Genomic DNA, 11426 nt, shown 5'->3' with positions numbered 1-11426 from the left:
CCCAGAACGCACCAGCAGGTGGACTGCCCAGCCGCTCACCATCCTACTTCTGGGGTCGGCAGAGCGTGGCCAGGATGAGGCTGGATGACAGGTAGCTGGCTGGCAGGCACTGGAAAAGCCCGGGACTTAATTATTCAGGATGGTGATGATGAAGACAGAACCCCTGCTTGACTCTAACCGCCCCCGCCAAACCCACCCCCACACTGCTTCTGCACCGTGGCCCCAAGCAAAGAGACCAGCGTGGGGGGAGATGCACGGGGAAGCTGCACACCCCCCCCAGCACAAAGCAAAGGAAACCTGCCATCCCTAACCCCTCATGTCCAGAGTGGGGCCACCCCACAGTCATCACAGCTATGACCTCTGGGATGCAGACCACCATCCCTGTCCTCTGAGGCCCCTCTGGGTGGGTTTCAAACTATCAACCTTCGGGTGAGTAGATGGCCAGAGACACCCCCACCTCCCCCCAAGGGTGGAGGAGAAACGTTGCTTAGGATTTCTGAGAATGGTCAGTCTTTACAGGAGCAGACAGCCTCACCTTTCCCTTGCAGGGTTGCGGATGGCTTCAAGTTAGCCCTAAACATTGGCAGCATGAGAGGAAAGGTATAAAATTCAAAACTCACTGCCATCAGGGCAATTCTGACTTAGAGCGACCCTGTAAGACAGAGCAGAACTGCCTACCCCCCCATGGGTTTCTCTTTACAGGAGCGGGCAGTGTCATCCTCCAATGACGCAACTGTGGGTTCAAACTGCTGACCTTTTGGCTAACAGCTCAGTGCACAGCCCACTGGGCCACCAGGGCTCCTTAAAGAAGGTGTAAGACACATAAAAATCAAATCATAAAATGGCATAAGTCAGCACTTCCTTATCTGTAATAACTGTGATTGTGGATAGAGTAAATGCTTCAATCAAAAAGGGCAGAGATTGGCATAAGTTTTTTTGTTTTTTTTTAAAATCACACTCCAACTATACACTGTCTACAAGAGACACATCTTGGGGCTAACAACACAAATACCGTATATATATCCATGTATAAGTTGAGCTTTTCAGCACTTTTGTGCAGTTTTGTGGTAAAATTAGGTGCTTTGGCTGATATTCGGGTCAGCTTATACTCGAGTATATACGGTAAAAGAAGATGGGGGGGGGGGATATCTCCTGAAAATAGTAATCAAAAAGAACCTGGGTTTGCTGTTTTAATATCAGACGATATAGACAGTAAGCCAAAACCTCTTGTCAGAGACAAAGGTGGACACATATGTTGTGATAAAAAGGCCAGCCGCCAAGAAAACATAGCAACTGTAAATATATATGCACCTAACCTCACAGCAACAAAATATGAAAAGCAAACATGGAATTGAAAGGCAACAGCTCTACAATAGCCAGAGACCTCAAAACACCGCTTCCAATAATAGTGGACAGGACATCTAGAAAGTTGAGAAGGTTAACAGAGGTCCTGGACGACCTCGTAAACCACTAGGCAGGCCTACAACAGCATAATGCACACACACTACTACTCCAGGGCTGGTAAGATATTCTCCAGGAGGGCCCACCCCCATGCTGACACAATGGAAGTCTTAATACACTTAAAAAGCGTGAGAGCATACAAAAGACACTACTACCAAGTTAGACATTATGAACAGCAGCGGGAGGGGGGGGAAGAACACCTTACCAAAATAAGGAAATTCGACAGTGCACTAAATAAATAACCAATTAGTCAGGCAAGAAATCAAGAGGAAACTCAGGAAAGACTTACGCCAGGGGAAAATAGAAGCACAACACACCAATCTTGGGGCCGCAGGGGAGACTCTGCAGCTGTGCGCACCTACAACAACTCCACCCCAGCCACACTCACCATTGTGGATAGATTTCAACTGACAGCGACCTGGCAGGACAGAATACACCGGCTCCCTGCGTCTTCTGACACTGTCCATCTTTGTGGAAGCAGTTTCCCCTTTTTCCTAAGGACTCTCAGGTGGGTTTGAACGGCCTCGCCTCCCCTGGGATCAGTGGCTCAATGCTCCACCCATTATGCTGCCAGGGCTCCTTCCATCCAGGTGAAAGCTCACTGCCGCCCAGACAATTCTGACTACAGTGACCCTCTAGGACAGAATCAACCTGCTCCAGGGGGCTCCCAAAGCTGTCACATTTTACAAGGGCAGACAGCCTCATCTTTCTCCCACTGAGCAGCGGGTTTGAACCATGTCAGCTGTGTGGCTCTGGGCCCAGTACTTACAATCTGCTGTGCCACCAGGGCTCCAAAACCAGCTTAGTAAAAAAACAAACAACAACAGATAAAACCAACCTAACTGCTGACAAATTCTTGGACCAAGCAAGCATTCATCAGTTGCCAACCAAGGGGCAGACTCTGCCGTATGGCACTCAGGTTGGGTCAGAGGAAAACCCTCCACGGCTGGAGACTCAGTCCGGGAAGTCAACGGCTGGACCTTTTGCTGAGACACCTCTCCAAAAAAAAAAAAAGTCAGGGTCACTGCCATGCCAACTCACAGCAACTCCATAGGACAGGGCAGAACTTCCCCTGTGAGTTTCTGAGCCTGTAGCTCTTTCCAGGAATAGAAAGTCTTTCTCCCACAGAGTGCCTGCTGGCTTCAAACTGCTGACCCTGCAGCTAACAGTCCCTCATGTTCCCATTCTGTCACCAGGGACCAAAGGGGCAACCTTCCAGTTAGCAGCTGAGAGCTAAATCATTTGGGCCGCCCAGGGACTCCTTATACCAAATAGACACTCCAATAATAATACATTTGAAGCTGTCATGTATTCGTCAAAGAAAACACTTCAATGACCAAAAAAGCAAAAGGTACCACCTCACCAAAGAGGAGTCCTTCCCAAGAAAGAGCAGATGAGAGCCCTTTAGCAACGTCTTTGCCACGGACAGAAGGGAAGGAGGTGTGACATCTAGGTTCAAAGAGGCAAGTAGACCTGGTTCAGGTGGAAGCGCTCAGGAGCCCCCAGCTAAGGGTAACTGTCCCTGTGAACCACGGCACCTTGGCAGGACAGGTGGAGAAGGAATGACAATCTGCCCTAACTGCCCCCCTTGGGAAGAGGGTCTCAGTCACCAGGCCCCAGCTAGAGAATTCTGGAAAGCTGATTATGAGCAGCTTCCTGTGCTAACGATGAAAATGGCAGACACAACACAGGGCTGAAGCACAGGAACAACTGTGAGGAGGGCACAGGGCCGGCCGGTGTTTCCTTCTGTGTGTACAGGCCACGATGGGTCAGAACCAACTCGATGGCTGCCACAGCACATGCAACTGCTGGCCAGCCTCCGACAGGCACTCTGGAAAGAGAGGGTCCAAGACAGGGCAGGAGGGGAGGGTCCCTGCAGACTGAGGAGACAAACTCCCAGTCAGAGGGCTAGCTACTAACAAGGCAGCAAAGTAAGGAACACCAGGAAAACATCTAAATGCTCTTCAACAGCAGGGGCCCCATGAGGGCCGGGGTGACCTCAGTCACCCCAGGTGATAATGGGCACACATGACCAACAGCCAGACCAAGCTATATCCACTGCCTTCAAGTCAATTCCGACTCAGAGGAACACTATAGAATAGCTCCTGTGGGGTTCTGAGATTGTAACTCTTTACAAGAGTAGAAAGCCAAAAAACAAAACAAGAGTAGAAAGCCTCATCTTTCTCCCTCGGAGTGGCTGGTGGTTTCAAACTGCTGACCTTGTAAGTTAGCAATCCAGTGCATTGCCACTCTATTCCCCAAAACCGAATGCTAGCGACATCACCCACCCCCACCCCCAGCACACACCAGAAGAAAAGCACAGTAATGCTGGCCCCTGGAACAGACTCCTCGCCACCCGGGGTCCCCGGTGGGGAAACTGAGAAGAGGCCTGCACGCACAATCTGACCGTGCGGAGGCTCTGGCAGGAAGATGCACAGGGGCGTTCAGGGAGCAAAGGAAATAAGGGCGTCTGTTTCTTTGTAAAATAGCCCAGTGTCACCCCCCAGCTGCCAAGCTGAACCCGAGTGACAGTGAGGGTCACTGCTGCCTTCCGGAAGGAGGCAGGTGGGACCTGCACTGTCTTTCTGGGCAGCGCCCTCTTCTGCTCAGGGCTTTCAAGAGAGCTCCCTGACACGTGAATGACAGTTGTCCCATGGGAGACCAGCCAGAAAACACTGCTGTCCTAAAAGTCCAGAGGGTCCATTCCTGAGGGACCCAGAGGGAGAGCCCTAGGCTCCCCTGGAGCAGGGAAAGAGAGCAGAGCTAAAGCTAAACCCCAAACTCAGTCCCGCTGCCAGAGGGTGGATTCCACTCATAATGCCCCTATAAACTTAAACAACAAACCCTCTGCCACTGAGACCATTCTGACTCAGTCATCGTGTAGGACAGGGCAGAGCTGCTCCTGTGGGTTTCTTAGGCTCTAACGCTTTATCAGAGTAGAAAACCCAGTCTTGGTCCCTCAGAGCAGCGGGTGGTTTCAAACTGCTGACCTTGCAGTTAGCAGCCCAACACATAACCACTAAGCAGCTGGACTCCTAAAAGACCTAGGAAAATAAACTGCTCCCTAGGATTGCCAAGGCTGTTCATCTTCCCGGGACTAAACTGTCTTTATCTTTTTCCCTTGGAAAGGAAGGTGGGCTCAAGCACTCGACTCTGGTTTAAGTACTCGGATACTGAGTCCTCGACACTGCCAGGGGCCGGGCTGTAGTGGGAAAAAGCCCTAACTCCCCTCCAGGCTCTAGCCCTGTCCCAATAGCTTCCTCAAACCCACTCCACTCACTACTAAAAGCCAATGTGGATTCCTGCAGTGACTGCCACGTCCCAGGGTGGCCCAGCCCACCTGGTGGCAACTACTCCTAGCTGCTGGGGGCACCCTGCCCCCGGCACCCTCCCCCGCTGCCGGGGCTCCCATGGTAGAGGAGGCCCCCTCCTGAACAGCCAACAGGCCCAGGGTCCTCAGGAGGATGCCAGGCAGGCAGGCACTCACTGCTTGCCAGGTGAGCAGATGACAGCCACACGGAGAGAGAAAAGGTCCATGGTGGTGGTGAGGATCAGGGAGGTCAAATGCAGGGCTCAGTCCTGGTTTGTGGGCCGCTTCAAACCGAACCTGCTGCCGCCATTCCCATTCCGACTGAGCAGCACTGCCCCATTTGGGTTTCCAAGGCTGTAAATCTTTCCAGGAGCAGACAGCTTCATCTTTCTTCCTTACAGGAAGCACTTACTCAAAGTCAAACTCACTGAGTCGATGTCGACTCATAGGGACCCTATACTGCAGGGTGGAACTGCCCCTGTGAGTTCTGAGACTGTAACTCTTTACAAGAGTAGGAAGCCCCATCTTTCTCCCGAGGAGTGACTGGTGGTTTTGAGCCGCTGACCCTGAGGTCAGCAGCTCAACCCGTAACCACTATGCCACCAGGGCTGAAAAAAAAGAACTTCATCACCATCAAGTTGATGCCAACTCACATTGCCCCATAGGACAGGGTAGAGGGCTGCTCCTCTAAGTCTCTGTAACTCTTTACAAGAGTAGAAAGTCCTTTCTCTCTCTCGGAGGAGGAGGTGGTGGATTCGAACTGCTGACCTTGCGGTTAGCAGCATAACACTTAACTACTCCGCCATCAGGATTCACAGGACCAGCCATGTAAAAATGGTTACACTGGCAGATGTTCTGTGTATACACAAAACAACAGGCATGCCCACAGAGGTGTTGCTAATATGGTTGAGGTATTACTGCTAATCTATTTCAAAAACCCACACTTAAAAATTTTTAGTTGCTGTAGAGTAGCGATCATACGCCCATTTCAACATACACGACATTTTCTAAGAAAAATAAAAATGTTTCAAAAGAGTTAAAAAAAAACCTGTGCTAAGAGTGGCTGTGTTTTAGACTTCTGTAAACTTCCTTTATACTGGGCTAAGAGGGGAGCGGGGCTCTCTCCTTTCTGCTTGGTAGGGGGCGTGGAGGGTATTCCAGTAAGCTTTCAGATAACTGCCGCTGCTCTTTGCTGATAACGCCCCCAAAGCGCATAAGTGGAAGTGTCTCCAAAGTGAGCAGCAATGTAGAATCCAAAACGCTGGCAGCTGATTCCTCCCGCTACGATTGTTAAGCTGAAGTCCACTGCTCTGCCTGGCACCCAGACCCGGGCTGGACCTTGTACTATAGGGGAGTAGTCATCCGGAAAATACTGAATGAAGTTCATGAAAGTAGTCCTGGTGTCATAGTGGCTATGAACTGGGCTCCTAACCGCACAGTCAGCAGTTCAAAACCACCAGCTGGAGGCTCCTCAAGCTAAAAATGGGGCTTTCGACTACCATAAAGTATATAGTCTAGGAAACCTACGAAGGGTCACTATGAGTCAGCAATGACTCTTCGGCAATGAGTTTAACTTTGGTTTAAAGAGTTACAGTCTCGAAAACTCACAGGGGAAGTTCTACGCTGTTCTAAGGTCGCTATGTGTTGGCATGAAAGGAGCCCTGGTGGGCTGGTTACCACAAGTCTTTGGTTCAAAACCACCAGCCACCCTGCCGAGGTAGAGCCATGAGGCTGGTGTGCTCCCTGTAAAGATTTGTAGCCTTAGAAAGGCTAGGGAGCAGTTCTGCCCTGCCTGCCCTAGATGGTCGCCAAGTCAGAATCCCCTCCACCGCACCAGGGTTGGTTTTGACTTCCAGTTCTTCCAAAGGCCATCACATTCCACTACTCACTGCTAACGAGTCAATGCTGACTCATAGCGACTCCCTGTGGGTTTCCGAGACTGTAACTGTTTACCGGAATAAAAAGCCCAGTCTTTCTCCCTCGGAGCGCTGGTGGTCTCGACGGGCCAACCATATGAATGTAGCCCAAGGCGTAACCACTACCACCACCAGGGCTCTTCACATTATACTGCACCATACCACCCCTGCCACCACCCCCGAAAAAAGCCCACAGATGTCAACATCCTAGCAGTGCCTTTATCAGAACAATCCGGAAGAGACAAGATTTCCAAAACTCGAATTCCCACTTGAAACCTCAATTTGACCAGGGGCAGCAAAGCGGGCCAACGGCTTCCCTGAAAAACACTGGTGTTTGAGCCGTTTTCCCAGTTGGTGACATTCCCCACATGTGAATCACCCCATGATGTCAGCTGGGCTTCCCAGTCAAAATGAAGCTGCAGGCCAGGTCCCAGCTCAAAGGAGGCATGCTGAGGGCACTGGTGGGATGGTAATGGAATTCTCTCATCCTCCGTGCCAGGGACCCCCTAACCCCCAAGTCCTGGCCTGCACACCTCATGCACGGCCACTGCCGTCGGCTGATGGCGGCGTGTGTGTTGTCAGCAGGAGGCTGAAGAATAGGTTTCAGTGGAGTTTCCAGACTAAGATAGACCAGCAGGAAAGATCTGGAAATCCACTTCCAAAAACAAGTCCATGAAAAATCCTATGGTTCAAAAAAACAAAACAAAAAAAATCCTACAGATCAGACATACAACACAACATGATTAGAAATGCTAGGCTGAAGAGGACGTGGGGAACAATGTAGGACTTGGGCATTTCATTCCGTTTGCAGGGGTTCATAGGGAATCAGGGGATATTTGGCTGTAGCCCCACTCACAGAACCCCCACACAGGCCACCCCAACATGGGAGATGACCCTGCCCGGATAGAGTGGTCAGTGGGCGAGGTGGGGGAGGGTGCTAGCAGGAGGTGTGCACTACGGCCAGGGGTGTGAAGTCAAAGTCCCCTTCTGTCCGAGGCAGCCAGGCCAGTCCTTATCAGCGTCAGCACATGCAAGGAATGTGGGCCTTTGGAAACAGCTCCAGGTCCATGCTGTAGCGGCCAGGGGTGCACAGTCCCCGCCCCAGTCCCGGCCCTAGCTCCACCACCAGAACCCCCCCATGCAAGCAGTGTGGCACAAAGAGCTGAGCGTAGCACCTGCTGGCACCACACCAGGGGCCTCAAAGGGTTGTGTGGCCTTGCCTGCAGCTGAGAAGGCTTCCCACCTCCACCTGCTCTTCAACACCGGGCTACAGAACAGACCCCCAAGAGAAGGTGAGGAGTTCAGCCAGTCTCTCTGGAATGAGCACCCACTGACAGAAGCCATCAGCACCCAAAACATGGGGATGGGCAGTGAGGTCATTAAGAGCAGACACATAATCCAAGAAGAACCCTACCAGCCCAGGGCAGCCCAAGGGTCCTGGCCAGCGCCCAAGAGCACAAAGCTACCCACCTAAGGGTAGAAACGCTCCTGTAAGAGGCAGAACCACACACCAGGCCCACCTAGAAGAGGCCTTCCTGGAACAGGTCCTAGGTCTTAACCATGCCCAGAGCCAAATCTGAGGAAGCCAGCCCTTCCCTTCTTTCTCCAAGGGAACCTGAGGCCAAAGAGAAGGAGCATGGGTCCCAGAGGCCCCCTCCTCCAATTGCCTAGTCATCACTCCTCAGCTGTGGCCACAACAGGCTTGTCAGGAAGCCACTAGGAGTCCAAGCTCACTAAGGCAGGCCTGGCCAGTGACCAATCCTGGCTTAGGAATGCAGCCAGGGCCTCCTGCAGCCAGGCCTCAGGGCTAACTAAGCCTGCTGTGCCCCAGGTGGCTCCTAGCTGGGGCCCCTCAGAGCCTCCCACTGCCCTTCCTGGGGAAAATGGGCACCCCCCATGCCCAGAACTGGTAGCCAGCTGGTCTGAACACCAGGCAGCTGCAGCCCCTGCTGGGCCCACAGGCTGATCAACACCTGAGGGCCGCTGTGCCCCTCCTGGGCAGCACACTAGGGCAGCTGCCACAGCTGAGGGTAGCTCGGGCACCTGGGCTGAGTCCACAGGCTCCGGCTGGGCTAGGCTTTGGCCTGGCCCCACTTGTGTCCACATGGAGAGGGGCCACCAAGCCCCCAGCTCCTTCTGCCTTCTCTTTCATTGTAGGAGCTAACTCAACAAGCACATAAGGGATGGGACAGCTGCTTGCCCTTAAGAGGGGGGACACAGGAAGGGATACGGGGGGGCTTTTCTGGCTCAGCTACTTCCACTTCCACTTCCCCCACACTCACTCAAAAGCAAGAAACAAGCACCTACTGTGCGTCACACCCCTCACTGGAAGTGGCCCACTGAATGCTGATTGAGGCTCCACCTTGCCCTGTTCTGACCTCCAGGCCACATGCCCCCGCCCAGTGACTACCGGTATGAAAAACCCGAAAGATGATGGGCGCTCACAGACCACCCTGGCCCCCCTCCCCAGAAAGCAACACCACATCCCTCGGATACCACCCTTGACGGCTTTACTGCTTCTAGGCCAGTCCCTCTGCAGGCGCCCACCACCACCAATCAAAGTCTCTAACCTTTAGGGTAAGGTTCCAGCATGCAGGGCAAACCCTTGAATGCTTGGCAGCATACGGGACAGGCTGGTCTGGGCGACCCTCCGCTGGAGCCAGGGGCTGCAAACCTCATCCACCACCTTGCTTGGTGGCTGAAGGGACCCCAAACCCCACCACTCTCACCCTACCCCCACACCCCAGCGCCAGCCAGGCCAATTTGGCTTGGCCACTCAATTCACCTCCCAGTGTGAGAAAGGCTGGACTGTGGGACCACTGGAGAGGCAAACCACATTGGCCAGCTGATGCGAGTGGAGCCGGGCTGGAACACAGCAGCTGGGAAAGAAGCTCCCTTGCGTCCGCTCCTGGGGGCTTCGCCCCTGCCCTGAGCTCCGAGGGCCCCCCGAACCCACCTTCCCACAGCGTCTGCCTCTCATTCCCCAGCTAAACCCTGAGCTCAAGCAATCCCCTCCCCATCCACATCCATCTCACCAGACTGTTGGAGGGTCTGTCCTTGCCAGGTACGATCTCCGGAGTAAAAGCGTCTGCCCTGCTCCCAGCACTGAGTTCAGAGGGCGAGTGGCAGGGCCAGGGTCTCCAAGGAGCCCTTGGGGAGGGGCCTGACTTGTTATCTCAGGGATGGTGAAAGCAGGCCAGCCCAGCCCAGGGGGAGGAGCACCCCGCCCCCACCCCCTGGGGTGATCTGGGCAGGCTAGCTCCCATGGGCAAGACTAGGTAGGGTGGGGCAGACCGCTCCAGGCCACGAGGCCCAGTGAAAAAGCAGCGCCGCCAGGCCCCCTGGGTAAACTGAACTTTATTCCTGCCTCCACTTCTGGGCAGAACCCTTCTCCAGGCCTGGCTGTGGAGTCAAAGCCCCAGCTGTCTCACACAGGAGCCTCGGTGGCAAGCCTCACTTGCGTGCTGGGCAGTAAACCAAATGTCGGCAGTTCAAACCCACAAGCCACTTGGAGGGAGACACACTCAGCAGTCAGCTCCCTCTGTGATAACTAGACTGCTTCACACAACCCTTGTGTGCTGGGATCTCCTCAAAGGTAGTGGGTCAAGTATTGAAAGGCCACTAACCCAAAGGTCAGCAGTTCAAACCTACCCAACCACCTTAAAATCTGCTAGGGGCAGATCTGCTGGGTCTTAACAGGAAGAGGCATGGTCTGCACTGCTGTGGGGTGTTGTGGGCCACTGGCACCACCCCCACCAGGTCTGAGCCTGGCAGACAATTCGAAAGCCACCCCCACTCCCCATGAAGGCAGCAGGCCTTCAGCTCAGTAACGCACGCAAAGCCCCGTGGCTCCTGCGGCCACAACAGCTGACTTCAAGTGGCTTGGGGGCCGTGCTTATTAACAAATGAGAAATCTGATCTATGGAAAGAAAACACTCGGCAAGGATTAAGCCAGGACCGCAGCTCGTGGAGAAGGCTGGGATGCTGGCCAGGCTGGGGGCACGGGGCCACGCAGACCTGCGCCCAGAACAGGTTCTGCCCTCGGCTCCAAATGGCCACTGCCCCATTGGCGAGACCTCAACAACTCCTTCCAGCAATTGTGGCAATCATCTGGGTGTGTGTCTGTGTGTGTGTGTGTCTGGGTGTACCTGTGTGTGGCTGGGTGTCAGTGTGTGTGTGTACGTGTGTGTCTGGGTGTGTGTCTGTGTGTGTGTGTGTGTGTCTGGGTGTACCTGTGTGTGGCTGTGTGTCTGGGTGCACGTGTGTGGCTGTGTGTCAGTGTGTGTGTGTGTGCTGTGTGTGTGTGTGCTGGGTGTGTGTCTGCTTGGTGTGTGAGTATGTGGGGGGTGTGAGTGTGTGCAGCTGTTCACTAGCAGGCGGGCGGTTGCAGAGCTACATGAGAAAGGCCTGCAATCGCCCCCATGACCATGGCCGCCTGGAAGACCCTATGGGGCAGCTGGACTCGGTTATGGGGTGGTGGGCTCCCACTTACTAGGACACTAGCTAGTGCACGTCAGCCGGTCTGCAGCTGAGCGCCCTACCAGGGCCAGGGCAGGGGTTCCCGTTGCAAACCGCAAACTTCATCACCATAGTTGTCTCTGCCAGCTGCCCTCAAGTCCACCGCTCCGAGGCACCTTCAAGGTGGGCCTGTCCTCCGGGACCCTCCAGGGAGATTTGAACCCCAATGTTTTGGCCCATCGTTGAGGCTTGGGGCATTCCGCACCACCCAGGGGCCCTCC

The 11426-nt window shown here is 53.9% G+C and overlaps 1 protein-coding gene across 1 annotated transcript in view; it reads left to right on the top strand.

Moving 5' to 3' along the window:
• Window positions 1-7825: 7825 nt before the first annotated feature.
• The window catches only part of LOC101645377 (ubiquitin-conjugating enzyme E2 C-like), a 29913-nt gene continuing 26312 nt past the window's right edge, over window positions 7826-11426 (top strand). The window contains exon 1 of the mRNA XM_030885453.1: window positions 7826-7979. Coding sequence (XP_030741313.1) covers window positions 7826-7979 — 154 coding nt within the window. The remainder of the gene's footprint in view (window positions 7980-11426) is intronic.

This window comes from Echinops telfairi, unplaced genomic scaffold (assembly GCF_000313985.2).
Source record: "Echinops telfairi isolate 266 unplaced genomic scaffold, ASM31398v2 ScPeMD7_29;HRSCAF=101, whole genome shotgun sequence".
NCBI classification, from domain to species: Eukaryota; Metazoa; Chordata; class Mammalia; order Afrosoricida; family Tenrecidae; genus Echinops; species Echinops telfairi.
Note: the sequence above shows the minus strand (reverse complement) of the source record. Positions and strands in the feature narration are given on the sequence as shown.